The 24,518-nt window shown below is 27.6% G+C and overlaps 1 protein-coding gene across 1 annotated transcript in view; it reads right to left on the minus strand.

Annotated features, from left to right (window-relative positions):
• Positions 1-2,653: 2,653 nt before the first annotated feature.
• Positions 2,654-24,518, minus strand: part of LOC145835388 (synaptojanin-1-like) — a 44,198-nt gene continuing 22,333 nt past the window's right edge. Inside the window, exons 11-26 of the mRNA XM_082942954.1 lie at positions 22,687-22,839; positions 21,815-21,998; positions 17,970-18,103; positions 17,456-17,570; positions 17,078-17,265; positions 15,095-15,196; positions 14,895-14,974; positions 12,950-13,096; positions 12,481-12,673; positions 12,108-12,275; positions 11,217-11,357; positions 9,565-9,653; positions 9,112-9,318; positions 8,892-9,007; positions 8,350-8,687; positions 2,654-3,498 (exon numbers count right to left, since the gene is read on the minus strand). Coding sequence (XP_082799080.1) covers positions 2,983-3,498; positions 8,350-8,687; positions 8,892-9,007; positions 9,112-9,318; positions 9,565-9,653; positions 11,217-11,357; positions 12,108-12,275; positions 12,481-12,673; positions 12,950-13,096; positions 14,895-14,974; positions 15,095-15,196; positions 17,078-17,265; positions 17,456-17,570; positions 17,970-18,103; positions 21,815-21,998; positions 22,687-22,839 — 2,871 coding nt within the window. The 3' untranslated portion in view covers positions 2,654-2,982. The remainder of the gene's footprint in view (positions 3,499-8,349; positions 8,688-8,891; positions 9,008-9,111; positions 9,319-9,564; positions 9,654-11,216; positions 11,358-12,107; positions 12,276-12,480; positions 12,674-12,949; positions 13,097-14,894; positions 14,975-15,094; positions 15,197-17,077; positions 17,266-17,455; positions 17,571-17,969; positions 18,104-21,814; positions 21,999-22,686; positions 22,840-24,518) is intronic.

Below are 24,518 nucleotides of genomic sequence, written 5' to 3' on the forward strand. Positions count from 1 at the left end.
CGAAGTATATTGACAATTATTTGTCAACAAAAGTTATGAATAAGAAGTCAATGGATTAAAAACACTTATTTTTACAAGATTTTAAATCAATGCAACATACAACTTGCTGTACAATCGCGTTATTTATTACAATGGAATAGATGATTTTACTGTTAAGAAATAAATAAATCAGCAGTAAAATCATTAGTCTTTTGAAAATCAAAACTTGTGAAAAAGGATTTTATGCTATAAACTATTTTTACTAATAATTAGTTCCAAACTTTTTGTAACTATATAAACCACTGCATTAGGTTACAATTTATTTAAATAAAAATACTTGTTTTTCATCTAATTATTAAAATTAATTCAAAATTTTTATTTTTTAAGAGTTTTAACGTTTATTGGTTCCAATAGATAATTTTAAAAATGGAAAAATTTTCTAATTAGCGGGTCAGATTTACCATTAAAAGTCATTCCCAAGCCGAAATTGTTTCAAAAAGTCTAAATAGACCACGTAGTTTGTCAAAACAGTACCATAAAAACTAAAATTCTTTAGAAGTAATTTGTTTTAGATCGTAGATTAGTTAGGACTTTACGGTTTAATGTGTTACACTAAGTTTTGAAAAGGTGAGTCATCACATAGTAAGTTTTTAGACTTTTCATGAAAAAATTTAAACCTCAGAATTTTTATTCTAACCTTGATAGTTGATGACTTCTAATAAGTTAATAATAATTTGTTTACTAAATATACAATAGGTATTCTTTATCAACATTCAAAAAACTTAATGAACTTTAATATACTCGAAGTATAATGACTATTATTTGTCAACAAAAGTTATGAATAAGAAGTCAATAGATTAAAAAAACTATTATTTTAAGTTTTTAAGGATACATAGTAGTAATTAAAAATGTATAAGTGATCATCGATGGAATTAATAACTTTTTTTAGAAACTAAAGTGCACTAAATTACAAAGTTTTAAATTAGCAATTAAAAATATGACTAGACATATCAAAAACTTTTGTATATGGTCTTGTTCTATGTAAAGTTATTAAAATAAGCATATTAAAAATTATTTTTACTAGTGTTTAAAAATTACAGTAGTTCTTAAATAAACAAAAGTCACAAAAATAATGAATGCTTTAAGTTTAGCTAGTTTTAAAGAACAATTAATTTGCTAAAAAACATATATACATTTTTAAGATATAACTTAGGTGGTAACGGAAAAGTTTGGAATTTTTACTTTTAAGACAACACATAGTTGATACTTGATAGTTATAAATTAATTACTTTTTTTTAATAAAATTCAATTTTTTGTTCAAAAACTGTTGATATTAGACTGAAGGCATGTAAGTTTGCTATTAAACTAACAAATACTAAGCTAGACCTTTATTAAGTAGTATTGCTTATGTTTAATAGTACTAACTAAAAATATAAAATTCTTTAAAACTATAATTCAAGATAAAGCTTTACAAATTAAGACCAAACTGTAAAATACGAGTCGGACCCTTGTGACCTTACATGATGAAAAATTAATAAATAATTATTAGTAGCTCTTTGAAGCATTTAAAAAAAATATTATTATTCTATTTTATTATTCCAATTACTCATTGAAAAATAAGTTTTGTTAGCATTCTTCAACTTAACTCATATAAAAACAAATTCAAAATTTTATTAACAATACAATGTTTCACTCGCTTTAACCTAGTCAAACGAGATCCTCAGTTGAATAAAAATAAGATTTTATTCAACTGATGATCTCGTTTGACTAGGTTAAGCGAGTGAAACATTGTATTTTTAATAAAATTTTGAATATGTTTTTATATGAGTTAAGTTGAAGAACACACAAGTTTAACAACATAATGTAATTAAGTGTTTTAAAAAGTAGAATGACCAATGTTTACAAAATAAAAACACGCATAAATTAAAACTGACAATCTAAAAGGTAACTTTCAAAAAAGTGACAATAAAAATAAAAGAGTTCAATAAACTACCTTTATTAAAACTAAAACTTTCCTATATTTTTACAATTAAAGATCTATAATTTAGATAAAAATTGTTGAGCTTATATTTTATAGCATACTATTTGTCTATAAAAGTATAACAGAACAAAATTATGAACAGATCTACACAATAACTACAGGTGACACAAACAACTTTTATATTTGAGACTTCTTACAAAGTTGTTCCAATAAAAAAAATCAATAATAAGTCCGACTCTACTATATTTTACATGTTAAAAACGTTTCTTTTTCTTAAACATAACGTTTACTTATAAAAATTTACTTTTATGCATTGTATAGTTTTTGAATTTTAGAAAGAAAAACTTTGCATAGCATTTAGGACTTTTTTGTAATTTATGTATTTATTTACTATATCAAAACTTGCACTAAATCAACAAGTTTATACAACATCAATAAAAGTAGTTTGTATTTAAAATCAGTTCAATAATTTCAGTAGACCAATATAATTAGAATAATACTTTAAATGTCATTTGAAATTTTTGTTTTAAGTACGATGCTAATTTTTTGTAACTAGAATACTTCAACTTTTTCCTCGGCTAATTACAGTATAAATTGTTCAGTTAATATACACACTGCTTAAAAATAGTTTATGTATTGAATATTAAAGCGTCAAAGTTGTATTAAATTTTATTTGCAATGACAAGTGGAAGCAGTTAGTGAGAGTATATGTTCACGTTAAAAATTAAAATAGTATGATTTAAAAAAATCAAAACTAAAATGATAAAAAAAGTTATTTTTATTTCGATAGAAGTTGAAAAGCTGTATGCATAAAAATATAACATTTACATTAAAAATACAATATGAACACCAAGTACTTATAAAATAAAAACTTAATGGAAGCAGTATCAAATAAAAATACTGTTAAACATTTATCATGTCTTTGTTAGAAAATAAATATATAAAAAAAGGAAAAGAAAGTGTCTTGCATTTAAACTATGTTGAACTTTATTGCACTGTTATTTTCAAAGAATTTTGAAAAGTCAAGGAAACGTTAAATCAGTAAAGTTGGTGCTGAAGCTGTTCTTAAACTGGTTACTGGTGTCATTTTGAGGAGGGACAGAGGTTGGTAAAATAGGGGTGGTTGGTATGAGAGGAGGGGGCATTTGGGTTGGTTGAGTGGAAACAAGCAAACTTTCAAAGAAATCATCAGCGAGAGTTTCAGCTGACTTGGGTCCTTGTTGCGGCACGTCAATTAAGTTGTGAACAGAAGGTTGAACTGAAGAAGCTTGAGGGGTTCCCCCGTGCTTTTTACTGCCCCTCCGCGACGCAGGAGGAGGCGGAAGAAACACTGGGTTATGGCAGCCTCTGTTCAGCGGAGGAGTTTGAAACTTTTTGACTATGGTGTTTGGAGTTGGGGGCTTTGGAGGGGCGCACCTGACTGAGTTCCTGCTGATGGGTTGAGCCGATGGCTTTGTGGCAGCTTTCGGAGGAGGTGGTGGTGGCGCTTTTCGCTTATTCTTCTGTCGTTTCGGAGGTTGCGGAGGTGCAGCAGTGATCTGAAAATTGACATTTAAGTTTATAAACGTCATTAAGTTTGAAGCATGTCGAACCTTGTTTTTAGAGTTTTATCTTAACTACTGAGAGATTTAGGTGTACGACTATTTATATTCGGACAACTCAAATTAAAAAAAAATGTTTAAAGGGCCAAAACTTAAAAAGTAATGTAATATCAAAAAAAAATATAAATAGGTATTTTAGATCTCATCAATATCTACAAGCTATAATTTTTTGCAAACTTTTAAATTTTTTTTTGTGATATGTTTAAAATAAGTTTTAAAATATAGATATTTTTTAAAAGTATTTTAAGTTTTGCAACTAACAAAAAATGGTTTGTAGATATTGATAACACTTAAATACCTATTTATAGTTTTCTCAATACATATTTAACTTTTTGAGATATGGTCTCTTAAATATTATTTTAAAAATTTAAATTTTCATGTAACCGATAGATTTAGATTCTACAAATATTTCAAATTTAAGAGTTATTGTATACAAGACAAAAAATCAACAGTATTTTTAAAATATAACCAATAAAACCTTATAGTTTAACCTAGTAACAATTTCTAAAAACATTAAAAGAATAAAATTTTAGTTTTTTGTTCTCTAACTTTCGTACAACTTTATAATAAAAATAGTTACTCTCAAGGTCATTATAAAAAATTCATTAGCGAAATTTAAATATTTTTTGATTTGTATAAAGTAAGGAGTAATAATTATTCTTCTTGATTCAGAGTTTTCATAAACAATATACGTAAGTTAATACTAAAAGGTAAATCATAAACTTTCTAACAAATAAAAAACTTTAAATAAATATAGTTAAGTATTATACTCCCGTCTAAGTAAAAAAAAGAATTTAACTAAAACCTTTTTTATCGTAAAAAACAGATATTTCATCAAAAAACTAACTATTTGCGCAATTTATAGTCATCGTTTAAATATGAAATTGTAAGTATTTATCTAGTATTAGAATATGATTTCAAAATTTTATTATATATTAAACTAAGATGTTATTTATTTAGTAACTTATTTTCATCATTACAAAAGTTAAATTATGTTGTAGTATTTCTAGGATGTATTTAAATTATTTTTTCAAAACTTTTTAAATGAAGAAAACTTTCCTAAACATAAATTAATAAACAATGAACTTTACCGCAAGATCAACAACAACAGCATCCGAGACAATCCTACAACCGGTTTCGTCCTTATTAGGACTCATCAGGCAGAAATAGTCGCGAGAAACCGCTATTGTGATCTTAAACAAGCGGGCTTAAGTACGAAGTACTGAAGCGACCGTTTGTGGGTAAAGTTGAAAACAGGCCGAAATAAATACTGGCTAAAACTGAGCGCAGACTATAATCTCACAACAAGCTGACAATGTCTGAGACGTTGGGCTGTGAATGATTTAGCAGTGTCATTTTTTCAACTTTACCCACAAACGGTCGCTTTAGTACTTCGTACTTAAGCCCGCTTGTTTAAGATCACAATAGCGGTTTCTCGCGACTATTCCTGCCTGATGAGTCCTAATAAGGACGAAACCGGTCGTAGGATTGTCTTGGATGCTGTAGTTGTTGATCTTGGGGTAAAGTTCATTGTTTATTATCGATTGCATAAAACATCTCAACTTCGTTGATGATGGCCGAAATAAATACTGGCTAAATATAAATTAAAAGTTTTATATTTACTAAATGCATATAAGATTGCTAAATCGAGAACTAACGATCAAAAACCATATTGTAAACAAAATAACAGATTCGAAAGATTTCATAATAAACAATTATTTTTTCAAAAAATATAAAAATAATTACGAACTGAAACGAAAAAATATTAGCAGATATTTGTTTCAACTATTACCAGAAAACAACAACTGATTGAATTCCAACATTTGTTTTAATTCTTAGCTAATTTAGGACTACTTTTTAAATACTAAAATTATATCAAATTAGTTATATTAAAAAAATACGAAACTTCTATACATAGCATAAAAGAAACAAATATTCATTAATAAACATAATACTTAATTATCATTTAACTAATTAGCAGTAATCAAAACTAACTTTTTACGTAAAAAAACGTCATTTGGCAAACAGTTAAAGCTTAAAATACCAACATTAAAAATTACTAGTTTACTAAAACAGGGTTGCCACGCAAATTTTGTAAATTTAGCCTGACTTTTCAAGATTTAACCGACTTAGCTTGACTTTTACCTTCCTCTTAGGTACGCGTTCAAAGTACGCAATTCCAGTTAAATACGTACTCTGCCTACGCATACTTTGATAAGTACGTATTTTGACAAATACGCACTTCTTATTCAGTACACATTTTTGAACCAAAATAAAAATTTTCTTCCAGGTTTCATTTTTATTTAGACTAGTATTTCTTAGCTACAAACTTTCTATTGAGTAGCTGCCCTGTTCAGAATGTGTATTTCAGCGAAAGATAACTGTAATAATAAGCTATTGGAATGTATAAATAAATAATAAAATCTTAATTTAAAAAAAAAATTGCACTGAACTAGTTATATTTTTTCTTACTGGTTATGTCTTTGCAAAAAATCTCTAAGTGTCACAAATGTGAAATAAACTACTAGCAAAGAATTTTAAACTGAAATACTCAAACTAAGTTGTAATTAAATCTGCAAAACGAAAAATGGTTATAAAATAAAATTTTTAATAAACTTCGTTAAAACTTAAAAAAAATTATATCGGATATAGAATTATAAATATATTTTTGTGTATAATCAAAGTTTCACTATAGAAGTGTCCTTGCCACAGATCATCAATACTAAAAAAAAATACATACAACAACTACTTGTTTAAATAGGGTAATATTTCAACATGTTTCAAGGAAAATTTAGCATTTTTTATCTGACTTTATAAAAGATTTTTTTATTTATTTTTACCAGTTGAAAGCTTTGGAATATAATGATTTTGTAAGTAAATTTTATGGAAAATTTTGCACTTTTAACTTGGCTTTAAAATATTTTTGTTAATTTTTTACCATTTTAAGACTTTAAGGCTGAAAATTAAGGAATTTTATAAATTACTGAAAAATGCTGACATTTTGTCATTTTGACGTAAAAAAACAGTCTTTTGGTCATTTTGACCCCAAATAAACTGTCTTAACTTGACTTTTTCCTAAAAAAAACTAACTTAGCCTGACCCGTGGCAATTCTGTAAAAATTTTTTAAACTTTAGGAAGAACAAAAACTTACATGTATGTTAGTTGTGTTAAGCTATTTAGATATCTTTCTTTTTACGTTAGTTAAAAATATTTTAATTAAACTTTTCTCTTGAATTAAAATATCAAACTCGGTTTACAGGCACATATTTTAATGTCACAGTTTTATTTTACAAATCCTTTTTTCCTTTTAATATAAGTTTTTTGCCCTTATATAATGTGAATACACAACTTGAGAAAAAAAGGATGGTTGTATTTAAAGCTTTAAGTCACTAATAAAAATATATTGTAGTTTAAAATATTTTATTTTTAACATAATTGTATACTTATTAATTTCAACTATATATCATATTAATGTTGATATTCCAAGATAAAAATGTTATTCAAACTTTAAATAAAATGCTTGTATTTAAGATTCAGCAGACCTTGGCTTGGCAAATTTTTGAAAAGCTAAAAAAACTACAAAAATACGAAGAACAATAAATACTATTACACTCTATTTGTATTAGAATCCTATTTTGTGTAAGAATTTTTTAAATTTATAATAATCAAAAGACATATTAGACTAATTAAATTCAAGCTGCATATTACAGTTGTAGAAACGATTAAACTTTTAAATTTTAATAAAAAGAAAAAAATAGGACATGTTCCTTGAAAAATAAAAATCATTTATTGAACACAAAAAGTAAACGCTCATAAATATGGTCAAGGTAAAAAATACCTTTCGGTCATTGATAGATACACTACACACTGATCAAATCTTAGACTTAGCTTGTAAGCTTTTCGTTCAAAATTTTTGATTAATATACTTTAACCTTTTTTAAACAATTTTTAAGAAAACTATAAAATCATGAAATCTTAAGTAACTGCTGTTCATATTCTATGATAGCCTAAGCTTTTTCCTAAATGTCCCAAATCCAATGGTATTCTTTGGATTTTCTTAAAACTTTCACCTTTCAATGAACTTACAACGGTATTTCAAAAACTAAATTTCAATAGTAAAACTGAGAATTGTTATGGTTTGGTTATATATTTTTGTAAGTTTGTAAAATGTTATTTTAAGCTTATCAAATATTACAAGCTTTTGTTGGCGCAATCTTAAGCCCTGCGCATAAATTCTTAAGGGAATGTAGAACTGACATACTTTACTACTCCAACAAATAAAAAGGTATACAATTCATTTTGATACAGCGCTTATAACATAAACCATTGTTTCTACTTCTGAACTAAAGACATAGTGTTAGATTAAGTTCATGGATGGTACTACAGAACTTAAAACAATTGCCGATAAAACTTTACTAAATGTTGAAATTGCTTTAGAATAATTTGCACACACTGTGTTTTATGAAGACTAAATAATAAACATTACTTAATACTTTTATTATAAAGATTGACAAACTGATAATATGCAGAGTAACATTAGTTAAACAATTGTTTTAATAACAATTTTGGTAAGTACGTTATGAAACAGCTGTAGCAACTTCAATACAAGGTTACTTAATAAAATAATAATTTCACGAAAATCTTAAAGTCAATGCAATTTTACAGCAACCAATTACTTTGCTACACAACTAGTACACTCATGTTAAATGTTCATATTTTAAATTGTTTAAAACTTTAATTAGTAGTTACTAAACATATTAATAAAAAAGTATTTAAACGAAACTCACGTGGTCACCAAAATCATTTTCATTTTTCTTTGCGCGTGGCTTCAAAGGGGGTGCGGGTCTGGCGGGGACAGTCTTTGTAGTTAATCCGAACGAATCGTCCAAACCGAAATCAGAGGGAATTTCAGGAAAACTCAAATCAGAGAAGCTGGTGGCAGACTTGAGAGGGGGAGGGGGAATTTGCGGAGGGGAATTTTCTTGGGGTGGACCAGGTCGCGATGCTACTGATGGTGGCGGGGGAAGGGGCGGGCGGACTGGAATGACAGATGATTTTTGTGAAGTAGCAGCGGGAGGGGCAATTTTCTTTTCAACTACTTCTAACCATTCAGATGTTAGATTTCCTATAAAGTCATTAGACATAAGATACTCGTTTTGTGAAAGTTTTAGTTAATAATTTAAAAGACTATCAAAAACTATGTTATTAAAAAAATATTAACTATTTAATAAAAACAAAATTCTTAAACTTCTAGGTTTAAGGTGTTTGTAAAGAAAAAAATATACAAATGTTGTCATTAAGCCAACAGCTAATATGAAACAACATAAACCAGTGTATGGAGAAACACGCATGACGTCGTTAAAATAAACACTGTTATCAAGTTGGATGATTTTGTTATAGTGTTCATTTTCTTTGAAAGCAACCAGAACACCATAGGGAAACGATCTATAAAAACGAAGTATTATATATTACAAACAGTGTAAAAGTTTTATAGAGTTTCGTACAATGTAATCTAATCAAAATATTTAACAATTAAACAACATAATTACTTAGCTAGATTGGGTCTTTCAATCTCACTGTGCTTCAAAAAAGAGTAATAAAATGAATCGTCTCTGAATGCTGATTGTTCTTTGATGTGAATGAAAACAGCTTGGTGGCTCGGTTCTACTTCATTTGTCACTTCTTCGTAAACACGACATCTTTCTGATTCACTGATTATTGATTTCAAATGTACATCTAGTAATGCCATGACCGGCCTGAAATTAAAATAAGTTTTATAGAAACTAAAAATTCAGTTTTAAAATTAAATAACTAAATATTTAACAAAAAATAATTAAAAATTCAAAAATTACTAAACATATAATTTCAAATATTATTTATAACAACTCTTTTAAACTAAATATTACTTCATACTATCTTGGTTTAAATAAAAATTTTAATTTTAATTTTTTTAAACATTAGAATTACTAGTAGTAGTAACAAAAAGAATATATTTCTTAAACCTATGATCTGAAGTTTTAAGCTCGGCTCTGGTGTAACTAATAATTTTGTCATCAACCTGACTTGAACTAATTTCCAGTAAAGTAGAGTCCTAAAAATGTTACTATAAAAAATAAACTATAACTTTACTATCATTGGGTCTTCGATCAGAATCAAGTTTATAGTGTAAAATTGAAAAAACGTTGCTGAAAAATTTATAGCAAAAGTTTTCAAACTAAGGAGCAATATCGCCAATTTTGAGAAACCCAGGTTCGTAGTAATTTCATGCTCTTTAAATGTTATAGCTTAATAATTTCAGGGTAGGTGTCAGAAAAGAACAGCTTTACTTTAACACGGTGTGACATTTTAGCACGGAGTGTCACTTTAGCACGGAGTTATATTTTAGCACGGAACAATTTTAGACAGTATAAAATGTTTATTTAAATGATATTCAATTACTTAATAATTATTAAGTTTAATAACAAATTAGTGCAAAAATAGTTCTAACACTTTTAAAAGTTTTGTCTTAAAAAATTATAAATAAATTTATTACTAGTAGCACATCAAATAAAGCTGTTTGTAAAAGTTTCAAAACAATTAAAATAATAAAAAAGCTAAACAGGTAGAAAAATTGTTGAATTAAGTTTATATACCCTTGTAGTAGTCTATGTATAATTTTCATAACACGTATGTATAAAAAAAAATTGCGAGACGCGTGCATGTAGAAATAAAAGGAGCTTTACATTTTTATGTATCATGACATTAAAAGCTTTATGTATTTTTTAAATGAAGTAAGTAAACTTTTGTTAGGCTATAAAGTTATCAGAGATTGTAAAAAAGAAAGGTAAATTGTTTATTAATACTTATTAACCTCATATATCTCACCTTTTATTTGAAATTTACGCTTAAAGTTTAACCTAATTAGAATTAATTTAAGCTTTTTAAAAAAGTTTAATGAAACCTAGAGCTTGTGTGTATTGCTAGGTTTATAAAAATAGTTCTATGTCGAAAATATGAAACTAAAGTGTCAAAATAACTATTCAAAAATATAAATTTAAGTTTTTGTTAATAAAAGATCCTAGTGAAACAAGTTCAGTGGAATATATAATAAAAACAAACTATACAGTACTTCTTTTATTATACCGACATATGTTTCTGTGTGTTAACGGATAAACACACTTCAATTAGGTTATGAATGAAAGAAGTTCATAACCCAGTTGATGTGTGTTAATCCGTTAACACACAGAAACATATGTCGGTATAATAAAAGAAGTACTGTATAATTTGTTTATATTATAAGTTATATATTAAAATAAGTTGATAAACTTTGTAATTTTTTATTTAAAGCTTAAACTTGTAACACATTTAAAGCTTGCTAACTTTGAATTTACATGTTGCATACTTTTTTTTTCTAAACAAATTATTACAAACGTTATTTAAGCATAGAAAAAAAAGCAAAGTAAATTCTGTGCTAAAGTGTCACTCCGTGCTAAAATGTCACACCGTGCTAAAAGATCACTCTGTGCTAAAGTTTCACTCTGTTCTAAAGTAACGCCGTGCTTTTCTGAATCGTTCCCATAGTTTCATATTTAAAAAGGATAAAGTTATCAAAGAAAACTATAACTTATTATTTTTAAATTAAAATTGAAACACAAAAAAGTTAAAAAAAATTAACCTGACATTCAGGGTTATTTTTCCAATAAACAACTCTGTCAGTCCAGGCAGGACATCTACATTTTTCACTAGTATCATACACGTCAGAGAACAAGTCATACTTGTATGTTGGTGCAAATTCTATGTCTCCTTCCTTAAATCCCTATTAGAAGTATAATACTATTTTTAAACCGGTTTGCGAGAATAGAAAAATATTGTTAAACTTATTTATAATACTTTTTAAACACAAAATTATTAGAAAACGGAAATATCTTTATTTCAATTATGAAGATTAAAACGAAAAATTTCTCAAGCATTATATTAAACAACAATAACTATTTGTAATCTCAATTTAATAAAACTTTAAAAGTAACAAAATCAAAATTTAATAAGCTCTTACTATACTATATTTTTTTATGATATTTACAAAAATAAACTTGTTACCTTAAGACAGGGTTGCCCCACTAGTATTTGAGAAATTTCTTCCAGGTTTTTGAAAGTACACGTTTTTGGGTCTATTTTTAGTTTAAAGTTAAGTTGAATGTTAAAATATGTGTTAAGTAGTATAACAACATTTAAAATTAAACAAAATTAACTGTAAGGCTAAATTAAATGTGTTTTTTTATAAAAAAATGTTTGATGGTGACAAATAATTTTTATCTTTATGATAGATTTTTGGTCTGAAATCAAAATTGTACTACTTAAAATGTACAAACTATTTAAACTTCCAGGTTTTCTTAGTGATTTTTTTTCAAAATTTCAGGTTAATCCACGATTCCAGATTTTGTGGCAACCCTGTTAAGATCACATCAGAGAGTTTTTAGTTTACAATAGAATCTGAACTTTATACTAGCAATAAAAAAATAAAACTAATTCGAAAATTCAAAGAAAAGCTAGCGAAAATGTTTAAAACCTTAAAAACATTTCCTTGTGCCTTTTCCTTGATAAGTTGGTCATGAGCCTTTAATTCATTCCAGTTTTGTTCAACTACAAGTTGTTTAGCAGTATTATTTGGTAAATCTATCCTATAATTGAAATCTCCACACCAAAACACATAGTCATGATTAAAAAGTTTTCTTCCCTTAACATAAGTTACATTATATTAGTAAACTTCGAAAATGTACAACTAAGAATTTTTGAATGCCAATGGAAACAAATTAAAGTTCAAACGACTTATAAAAAATGCTTGACATTAACACAAACGTAAATTGTAATTAAATTAAAAATCAACGTTTAAAATTTTTTTAAACATTGGTTTACAAATGTACCAAAAACTTATTTCAAACCTTTGCAAATGTCAGATTGTTGGAGATGTCAGAGTAGTCTGAGTTTCTCTCACTAACTTGCGACTGACCAGCTGCTAAATGTGAACAAACAAAGCAAATTGAACTATTACGTAACAACAATGAAACTGCAACTCCACCCTTGTTTCCTGTTGTTCCCCCTAATCCAGTTTTTCTTGTTGATATTGAAATATCTCTGTTAATTATATAATTATGATAAAAGTCCCCTTCAAAACGTGAATAAAAAATCAGAAAAAAAAACTTTTCATGTAACGAAAAATAAAAAAGTAGTTCAAACTAAAAATATCTATAACCTTTTTTATTCAACCATTTATTTTTGTAAAGGCTTAATGATAACTTTGAAGTCTTTACAAATACTTTTTTTTAAACTTTTAAGTAATTTTTCTGACTAAAACGCTGAACAGCTTTACACTTTTCGTAAGCAAATACGAGAATAAGAAATGTTACTAACCTGACATGAGGATAAAGTGGTTTACTGATAAACACGAACAAGCAAACACCAACAAGTTGTTCGGATGCCAACAACGAATACTCGTCTTTAGTTTCTGATTGGATAGTTTTTAATAACTCTTCCTCCCAGTCTTTCTGGTTGGTTAAACTAAGATATTTTTAAGTTTAAAAAAAAAATATAAAATATTTCATTAAAAACTTCTACGTTCATAAGTTCTGATTAAAACAGTTATGATAAATACACATAAGACATAAAAAAATAAATAATCTTTAAACAATGAAAAAATTTGTTATCATTACGAATTAAATTAACTTTAATTGATACTATATTAATATTTATACTGTGACAAAAGTAAAAAGTAAGTGAAAAAAATTATGTTCTAATAAAAGTAATTTGAATAAAATTAATCAGTAACGGTATATTAAACAATGTTCTTAGAATCTAACACTTGTAAAAATTGTTGTTTTTTGCACTTAATTCGTTAAGACTAGACACATGATGACCGAAATGAAATATATGTTAGTACTTACAACCGCTACATTTACAAAACGCAAACTATGAAAACTATGCTTGTTAATTAAACTACCTCACAACTTTTTACCAAGGAAAATATTTGCTGAATTTAAATCACAACTGTACTAGGTAGTTCATATAACGCGAAAACAAAACCACTACCTGTCAAAGATCGTACTGTGTTGAGATTTATCTAGAACAAGTATCGGCAAACTGCGGCCCGCGAGCATGTTTTTATTAAAAATGGGATGCGGCCCATGCAAAGTATACCTGCGGCCCGCAAGCATGCAAATTCGGCGTACGAAAGAATTTTTTTGAAACTTACACTAGATATTCCGAGGTTTGATGTGAAGAGTAAAAACAAAATAAAAAATAAGTAAAATTTACGGGAATATTGAAACTTATTTTGAGTCTGTTATGTAAAGTAAAAACTTAAACTACGACTGCGGCCCGCGAATATTTTCATTTCCGAAATTTGACCTACGACCACCAAATGCCTGCCGTACCCTGACCTAGAAGATAATGTGCAGCAGATAGGAAGTATAAAGATCTCTAAATGAAATCTCTTCAAATCTGAAGCTTGCAGAAAGTGATCCGTATGATTTGGATGAAGAAAAAGCTACCGGTTATTTTTATTTAAATCTTATCCAGCAACTTGTTAGTAAAATAACCTAGACCTAGATTGTGCAGTAATAAAATCTAAAACTCATATACATTATGTTTAGTTTACTGTGAAGGATGTATCTATAAAAGATTGGCCTTATCAGCGCTTGCAAAAAATATTATTGAAATCAAGAAACAAAAAATGGTTTACTTTTTAGGCTTGTTTTTATTTCTTCGTAATTTTACTGTCACTTTTAATGTTGATGAGTTTTGCTTTAAAATGATAAGGTTTTAATTTGTTATAAATATATGTAAAATTAACTAGCTTAATTTAAAATACTTTGAACATTAATACTCTTTAAATATTAAGTAACCATAATCATAAATATGATGGTTTTTATTAAAATACATCAATTGTCTATTTTGTTGTTTAAATATTTATTAAGTGATTGTGCATATTTAAATTTGAATAATGAATAAACTTAAAGTATTGCAAGATTCGTTTTGCATGTGTAATCCTTAAAAATATATTAATATTTAAACGTGTCGTTTTCAAAACTTAAAAATTATATTAACTTTTATGAACTACTTGCAGAAATATATTTAATTTAAATCATAAATTTCAAAACCCACGTATCAAAACTTACAACGTAGAAAATAGAATAGACAATTAACCTGCTTAATTTCATTAATATTTTATTTATTATGTTTTAAAATAAACAAAGCATGTGATTAAAATCGCATAAAGCATACTTAAAGAAACTTGTTAAAATTAGGGGTGTCACCTTCAAGTAATTCTAAACTTAAATAGCATATAACAGTATAAAACCTCGTGTTGACAATATTACCAGCGTTGAGTTCTACCATTTCTTCAAATCCAAGTGCAAAAATATCGATTGAAGGGCACAACTGAAATTTGTTTTCTTTTTAATTCGTTTGTATGGCGGTAAAACTAATATTCAATTTACAAAAATAATTTTTTTTACTGTCAAAAAATATGAAATAGAAAACTAGAAGATTAAAATTTACATTTTTGACGTGATTAGCTGGAAAAATGCCTGTAATTTCAGCATCTTCACGCCAAATTTTCCCGTTTAACCAATCATCATGCTGGCTTGTAACATCTACAATCTAAATTTTATTTAAAGAAAACTAATTTCAATGAAAAAAAGCAAATATTTATGTACACTGAAAAAAAAAAACGAATTTAACAATATATAGACTAGTAACAGGATATTAATTTTAAAACCTATAAAAAATGATATAATAAATTTTTTCTTTAAACTGTAAGAACAAAAAATAACCGACCTTATAGTTGTAAAGTTTTCGGAAAAATGTTGTGTTTACTTTAATTTTCATATGTAATTAATAAAAATCGTTTAAGTAATACTTAACTATAAAAAAGGATTAAGTATTTAAGATGCAAAATATAATTAAATTACATCAAATAAGTTAGTTTATGGAAGAGGAAACGCCGATAAAAGACGCTTGCTTTAAATATTATAAAAAATCAAAGTTTTTTTTAATGTGTATTTAATGCTTTTATCTTTTTGTTTTTATTTAATAGTATATTCTAAAACGTTAAACAATTAAGTAAAAATCTAAGGCTATTTTATCTAATAAATAATATTCGTACTTTACATTTATTAAAATTTTAACATGTAATTATTTATTTTATCCTTTAAAATTAATCCAGCAGAAATAGTCGCGAGAAACCGCTGGTTTTGACTTTACCCACAAACGGTCGCTTTAACGCATAGCATATATACCTAACCCCGCTTGATTAGACCTCAGCGGTGGTTTCTCGCGACTATGCATGCATGATGAGTCCTAATAAGGACAAAACCGGTTATAGGTTGTTTCGGATGCTAGAATTGATGGTAGTGTGGTGGAGTTCATTATTTCTCAAAAATTATTAAGAAACTTTATTCAACGACAGCTTAGAAAGGTAAAAAATTACTATCTTTTAAAAAAATGTATTGATTTTTTGGGAGAGTACTTTATTGAAGTAAAACTATATATAAATCCTGAGTATAATGAGTAACTATTTTTATTAATCATATTACGTGAAACTAAACTTTTATTTAAAGATAAAGCTACAAACATTCTTAACATATAAAAGTAGTTTATGATAAGTAAATTTAAATAATTACTTTAAAAAATTTAAGAAATTTAAATACATATTTTATCTATAAAAACAGTAGTACTCTACTTTATTAAAAGTAGAAACAAAAAGTATATTTATAATCCTACTATCTATCTTTTTGAAAACTTTGACTTATTTCTAAAAACTGTGTAGTAAATACAGTAAAGCTACTTTTTGAGAACTAAGTTGGGGTTTTACAAATAACAATAAATTAAGTAAAGTGTCTGTAACACAATAAAATGCGTTAATTTAAAAAAACACAAAAAAAGCAGAATGACAACATCAGAAACACTTCTGGCAAATACAAAAACCGAATACAAACTTTACATTATCTCTAACTGAATTTTAAAAGTGCATTCTTTATTTTTACTGTACTTTTTAATTTATTTAAATTTATAAATTTATAGTTTATGTATCTGAATTAACTCCTATAAAATAGTATAATAAATAATAATTGAAGGAGTTAAATCTAAAACGATAAAGATTACATTCACACTTTAAGGTTTTAACTAGTATTTAATTTTAGTAAATATAAACATAATAGTAATAATAGTTTTATAACGTATATACAAACCAGTATCTTATTATAGTTAACCGAGTTGTACTTTATAAAATGTTTAAAATAATAACATAAACAACCTACCAGTCTTAAAACTGTAACTAAAATACTTCATACATATTTCTAAATAATTATAATATGAATCGTATATATTATTATCAAAAACCTGATATACTTAGTTGGATTTTGTATAATATATTATTCAAATATACTAACATTTATCAAATACATCAAACGTAAGATCAGACCTTACAAATAGGGTGCTTAGACATCAGTTAACACAAATTTTTACAACAAGACTGCTTACATCTCCTTCGTACAACTGAAGATCGTCGGGCTGTTCTGCATCGAATTGATGAAGAACGACGTGCGGTGACGTCATAACTTTTACGTACGCCGAAGGAAATATGCCACTTTTTTCATCTATAACGAGATTGCACGCATCAGTGACTTTTCGACCTCGCAACCAATCGCCACCCTCCAAAGCTTCATCAACTGTAAATAACAAAATAAAGATTATTTCATATTTGCGTTTAGGTTAAAAAACGACAGTGATTAAAGAATTACATTTATATTTTAAATAAAATTCATTCAAAATTTAGTATCAAAAGCTATTGGGTTATTTAGAACTTTAGAAACAATAATATTTAATTTAATGAAGTTTAAGTAAGTTGGATTAACTAACTTATAATTAGTTGTCCAACATCAAATTCAAGATCATCATCTTGTTCAGCAGAAAACTCAAAACAAGCAACACAATATTCACTTTCTTTTAATGGAAATAGCCAGTCCGTTAGATTCTTTAAATTAAATAACTGAAACTTAAATTGAAAGTGTTTTACAATATTATTTAACTATTTAAATAGTTATTTAAAAAATAATATTAGGACTAATAAAAAGTTACACTACGTTATACTAAATTAAATTTCAAAACATAAACAAATGCAGTCAATAAAGTCAATAGCAACTTAGTATGTAGTAATAATGAAGACTTGTTCAAAAAACTTTTATTATCATTACTTTTGTTGTCTACTGTGCAATATCATCGACAGTATTTTATCAACAGTTCACAAAAACTAATTTGGTCTGAACATAATTGAATATAGAACTTTTTTATTACTTATTTTTTATTTAATGACATTAAAAACTACAAAAAAACGCTACAGAGCTGTTTAATAAACAATTTTTTTTTAAACTACCTGATCTTTACATGTTGGCAACCGGAGCTGCTTGCCTCCGTTAACATTCCAAGTACCAACAGCAACGCGAATTTTCTTCATTTCAATAAATTCCTCAGCACGATATACTATTTCCTTAAGTATCTTACCTGAACCTGAAATAACATTATTGTATCATAATTTGTAATGCAAAACTAAACAAAAATAAGTCTAACGGTATATGCACTCGACGGGTGGGTGTCACTTTTGCACGAGCGTCACTTTTGCACGAGCGTCACTTTTGCACGAAGGGACACTTTTGCACGACTGTTACTTTTGCACGAAGGGTCACTTTTGCACGAGGGGACACTTTTGCACGGCGACTCTTTTGCACGAGCGTCACTTTAGCACGAGGGGACACTTTTGCACGGCGTCACTTTTGCACGCAGGGTCACTTTTGCACGAGGAGACACTTTTGCACGGCGTCACTTTTGCACGAGCGTCACTTTATCACGAGGGGACACTTTTGCACGGAGGGTCACTTTTGCACGAGGGGACACTTTTGCACGGCGACTCTTTTGCACGGAGGGTCACTTTTGCACGAAGGGACACTTTTGCACGGCGTCACTTTTGCACGCAGGGTCATTTTTGCACGGCGTAATTTTTGCATGAGGAGACACTTCTGCACGGCGACATTTGTTACGGCAGCATTGTTGCACAACGGTACTTTTGCACAACGTCACATTTTTACGATGAAGATTTTGCCCAGCGACATTTTGGCACAATGATTTTTTCGCACGGAACATCAATTTTTCATTTTGGTAAAAAGTTCTTTAGCTAGTACCAAATTTTTAACATACTTATATTAGAGGCAAAAAATGAAAGATTTAAAATCTTAAACAGTAAAAGTTAATGTTAGAAACAAACTAAGGAAAGATAAAATATAATTACTTATAAAAAAATCATACCAGGGACAAAAAAAAATAATTAATTTAGAAACTAGGATAAAAAATACTTTGAGTGTAAGTAAGTTGTTCTAGTTTATTTTGAACTTTAATATATAAGTCAACAACTATGTCATATTATATATTTTACTACACAGTTACAAGTTTATTGTCCATATGATGGACCTGGGCATCAAAACCTAGACCACTTAAACTGAAAGAAACATTATAAAAAAATAAAATTAATACAAGAAGTTTATTTATTAAAACAAAGATAAAAACATAGTTTGATATAAAACTTATAGGTTAACATAAAAAGCAAAATGTTAAGCACAAACTTATACTTATTTACACTTTGATGTATAACGATGAACGTCAAATATTAAAACGCATTGATGAACAACAAGAATAAAAACCTAACGCTCCAAAGACATAAAAAATAGACTGGCTAGATGAGTAATCATTAAATACATTGAAAAAGAACTCATTATTAATAGAGTAAAGGTGCTGCTGATATAATAAATTGAATTATAAACTAAGCTTAATCTTAAAATTAAATCAACGGTTGATAAAAATTACTTATTAATTTTACTAACACAAATATAATTTTGATAAAAAATTTTAACTTCAATCAAAATTCTTTAAAATTTTTGCAAGAAACTAATTCATTTGTAAGTTTGTTCAATATTTCAACTGACCGATAAAAAAAAATTCTGCCAAGCCTCATTATTGAAATGTTGCAGCGGTTGAAGACTAATATGGTATATTTTCTTTTAACATAAGTTCAAACTTCCAAATGTTACTTTCTCTTTGGCTTATCATGATCATGCAAAGTTATAATGCTGAAATAATCCAAGTTCAAATCATTTTATTGCTCTTTTTATTCTCACGCTAAATTAAAGATTAGACTGAAAAATAAACGTCAAGTAAAATCTGAAATACCTTTACAATTCAAAAATTAACTAAATCTTTTGTTTTATTTTAACAATCGTTTAAAATTAAAATAAATTTTAACCATTTGTTTAACAACTATATATTGCTAATTTTAACATCAAGAGAATATAAATAAAAAATAATACTCAAGATTCGTGTGTCAAAGCCTTACTAAATTAAGGTTATCTTTCTCTTTAAAATTTAACAAGATTCAGATAATTTTTATTTAAATTATTCAAAATTGTTTGTTATTCATCTAGTTTATTTTGATTAAGATTATAAATATGAATAAATGAATTGTGGTTCGTAATTATATTGTTCTCCGTAAAACTTAAGACAAAAACTTTTATTTAAGAAATTTATTTAAGCACTGACGAGGTATTAGACTGAAACTTAGTTTGTAAAATAAATTTTTGCAACAATAATTTCATAAAAACTTTACATTTTAATTTCATTAAAAAACTACAACATTTTATTGATTCAAAACAACTTGCGTTTAAGAGCGAATATTGACAAAAAAAAAACTATTTTTATTTTTATTTGAGAAAATAAAAATTAGAAGCGTGCAAAAGTGAAGTTCCGTTCAAAATTGACTGATTATTTAAAATTTTGCAGTTCATAAGTATACCCGTGAAATTATAACGCCGTGCGAAAGTGACGCTTTGCAAAAATGTCGTCATGCAAATGTAATGTCGTGCAAAAGTTTTGACGTGTATAAATGTCGCCGTGCAAAAGTGACGCCGTGCAAAAGTGTCCTTCGTGCAAAAGTGACCCTCCGTGCAAAAGAGTCGCCGTGCAAAAGTGTCACCTGGTGCAAAAGTGACCTTGCGTGCAAAAGTGACGCCGTGCAAAAGTGTCACCTCGTGCTAAAGTGACGCTCGTGCAAAAGAGTCGCCGTGCAAAAGTGTCCCCTAGTGCAAAAGTGACCCTGCGTGCAAAAGTGACGCCGTGCAAAAGTGTCCCCTTGTGCTAAAGTGTCGCTCGTGCAAAAGAGTCGCCGTGCAAAAGTGTCCCCTCGTGCAAAAGTGACCCTTCGTGCAAAAGTGACGCTCGTGCAAAAGTGTCCCCTCGTGCAAAAGTGTCTTCGTGCAAAAGTGACGCTCGTGCAAAAGTGACCCGTTCCCGCACTCGACATAACAGTTTTATCTCTTGGATGTAGAGTTATAGTTAACACAAAAAAAAAGTACGAAAGTTTAAAAAGTAATTATAAAATATAAAACTTTAAAATAGCCCAGAGAGCGGAAGTTTAAAATGAAAATAAAATTCGTTATGGGCATAGAGGAGGAAATAAGGGAGTACATATGATATTTTATGGAAGCCTAAATTATAAACTATGTCAGCTTTCAGAAAAACAAAAGTTAAGAGATATTGAAATTTCTGTAAAAGTTTTCAATAAACGTATAGATCGCAATTGTTTAATGTCAATATTCTTGGAAATTTGAATTTATGAAAAACTTTCTACTTTTTATTTTTTAAGCTAAAGATCTAAAAGTTTAAGCAAACATTTGTAAAACAGTTTAAAATATTTTGAATGTTGGAACTTTCAAAATTTTGAAATATTAAAATTTTATAAATAAAAAGAAGAGTTTTTTGACAATATGTTTTTTCAATTGAAGAATTTCCTGTATTGAAACGATTCAAATATTAGTAATGGACTTTTAGAAAATTAGATAAAAAATGGAAATAAACTTTTAGTAAATTGGTTTTTTTCCACCCTTTAAGTTTGCGCATTCCATTAAGAACCTATTGATTTTACCGACTTTGATCGCTTATATCTTAAAATTTGCATGGAATTTTTATAAGCAGTAAAAAATATCTGATATCTAAAAAAGGCTCTACAAAATAAAATCAACTTGTAAAACACAACATGTACCCCCCAAGGCCTGTACTAATGTTTTTAAACAAATACTTAAGTAGATTAATTGTTAGAAATAAGTAAAAGCTAAATAAAACTGTCAACACTTTAATTATCAATACGAAATTACACATGAATTTACAACAAAACAGAACTGTTGAGAAACTGAGGGGTAGTAAGAAGATCCCTGATGAGAAAAAGTTGGTTGACATCATGTATTGAATCTTCATGAATTTGTAATTTAAGTAGCTGGTGGATTGCACCCTGCTTTCCCTGGTCCAAAAAATTGTTTTGAATTGCCCGAGTCATGGACTTAGCACCATCTTTTATCCTGCCAACCTGACATATGAAAGGTTTTATGAATCTTTTATTTTGAAAAGGCGCAATCGGTATACAGAGCCAGTTATGTGCACATAATTAGAATATAAAACAAAAGTTAGTAAAATCAAAACCAGCGACTTGATTATTTAAAAATAATACAAATAATTAGTTTAAGTGAACTTTTATAAATTTAAAGCGTATATAAATTAAAAAGAATAGAAGGTTACTTAAAACCAGGGTTTCCTAAAGTGTTCACCTTGGGGGCCATTTTAGAAATTTAGGGAGTCAAAAGCTGCAAAAGACAAAGGGGTGCTGAGTCGTAAAGAGGCCATTATATAAATCTTACGCTAGATATTTTGGAGTTGATGATGATCAAAAAAAAAGGTCTTAAGCGATTTTAAGGGAAGGGTTTTGAAACTTATACTAGATATTACGGGAAAATTTAAGAAATTCCGGAGCCATAAGCTGTTAAAAGGGGGGCGTAAGGACATAATTTGAAACTTACACTAGATATAGATAACAAAGATAGGCGTATTTCAAGGTAGTTTTTTAGGAAATGTTAGAGGATTATAGCTTTTTTAATTTCTTCAAAGAGGCCACTATGAAAAAAGGAAAAAAAGATTTGGGAAACCCTGCTTTAAACTATCCCTAATATAAAACTTGTTTACTATGAAAGTAAATATTTATTTTATACTAAGCAACAAACTTTATCATCTTTACTTCCATCTAAAGCACCTGTTCCAGCATACATTTTGCTAATAAGATCTCCTGACTTCTGCCAGTTCTGCTTCAGTATTTCTATTAGTTTTGATTTTTCACTTTCATTAAAACCGATCATCTTCAACTGGTAGGCCGATTTCTTAATATTTTTTACGAAATTAATATAAAAATTTATAATATAAATTTTCATTATAACACATAAATAATCTTAAGCAATCTTAATTATTTTATTTTTAAGTTAATGGTTTATTTTGATTTTTGAATTAAACCAACTTTATGGAAAAAAGAAAACGTTTTTCAAAGCATTAACATTTTTAATAGTAGTTTTTTTAACTATATTTATTATAACAGCGTATAACAAAAAGTGTGAAAAAATTAAAAATACATATAAAGTATACATATAAAAATAGATACTAACTTACAACTAAGTCAATATAAAACAGTTATATGTATCAAACTTGAAGATAACTTTTGCAGAAAATACTAAAATCAAGTTATAATTTAAAATTTTGTACTTTATTTAAACTACGGGTCAACTGTTGTTTGTTTTCAAAAACAAAAAGACAACTAAAAACTACGATATATGGGATATAATCAGAGTTTGAATCTATACACTTATGTGTTTACATAGTTATGTCACAAAACAAACAAATTGTAGTAAACAATAAAATTAAACTCAAACAAATGATAGTCTTTAGCAAAGAATTTAAACATTTAGATCTTGTTCTGTGTAAAAATCTTAGTAGATAAAGTATGTTTTGGTGCATGGTTAGGATTAGTTTAGTAGTTGAGCTCAATTGTAGAGTAAAATAGAGACTTTAAGTAAGGCCATAGAGGCCAACTTGTTTTTTAAAAGTTGATTGTTTTAGATGGCGTTTTACTTTATTTATCAGACACTTTTTATTGCTAAACAATAGTCAAAATATATTTTGAGAATTAAGGAATCAAAGTCGATGGGTCAATGTGTTCTTTAAGGAAGGCATTACCAAAAAAAAAATCCTAAAGTAAGGGGGCGATATCGCCCCATTCGGGAAAATATTCAATTTATATAAAAAGTTGGTTATTCGTCAATGATTATTGCTCCAAAAAGGATTAATTATTCTGTCTTCCTGCAACTAGGATTGGTATGATTTGTTTTTCAGCAAAGTTGGAGAATATTTAAAACAATAAAGTTTTATAAAAAGGGGGCGGATAAACTCTCCTAATCGCACTCTTACTTTGGAAACTATCGGCTTAATTTATGTCAACCTTGGCTGGAAAATCAATGATACCAATACTGGTTGCAAGAAAATAAAATAAGTGATTCCTTTTTGAGCAATAATCAATGAGGCATGACTAATTTATTTTACAGATTGAATGGTTTCACAGAGGATTTCTGTCGCCCCTTACTTTGGGAAATACGCAAAAGGCAAAAAAACCTATTTCATTCAAGATCTATCTACTCCTTCAATTATTAATTATTCATCTTAAAGTTTTTACAGTTAATCCATTACTAATACTTAAATAGTGCTCCTATATATACTATTTTTAATTTTGTAAAAAAAAGTTTGTTTTTGTTTTTATTTTTTATATACAAGTTTCTTTTTTCTAATGTTTTTAAAGTTCATACATGTATTTTTTTAATTATTTAAGAGGTGGTTCCTGAAAATACGAAGTCTCTAGATCAAAAAAAAAGTACATAAAACTTTAATGAACTTTTTTATTTTCTAGAGACTTGACTGTAAAGAAAATTGTGGTCCATACGTTTGTATCAGAAACGTTTTATAAAACCTAATATACCTCAAATTGGTAATTTTTATTTTATCAAAACCAATTTAT

Source organism: Thalia democratica, chromosome 5 (genome assembly GCF_965202585.1).
Source record: "Thalia democratica chromosome 5, ktThaDemo2.hap1.1, whole genome shotgun sequence".
NCBI lineage: Eukaryota > Metazoa > Chordata > Thaliacea > Salpida > Salpidae > Thalia > Thalia democratica.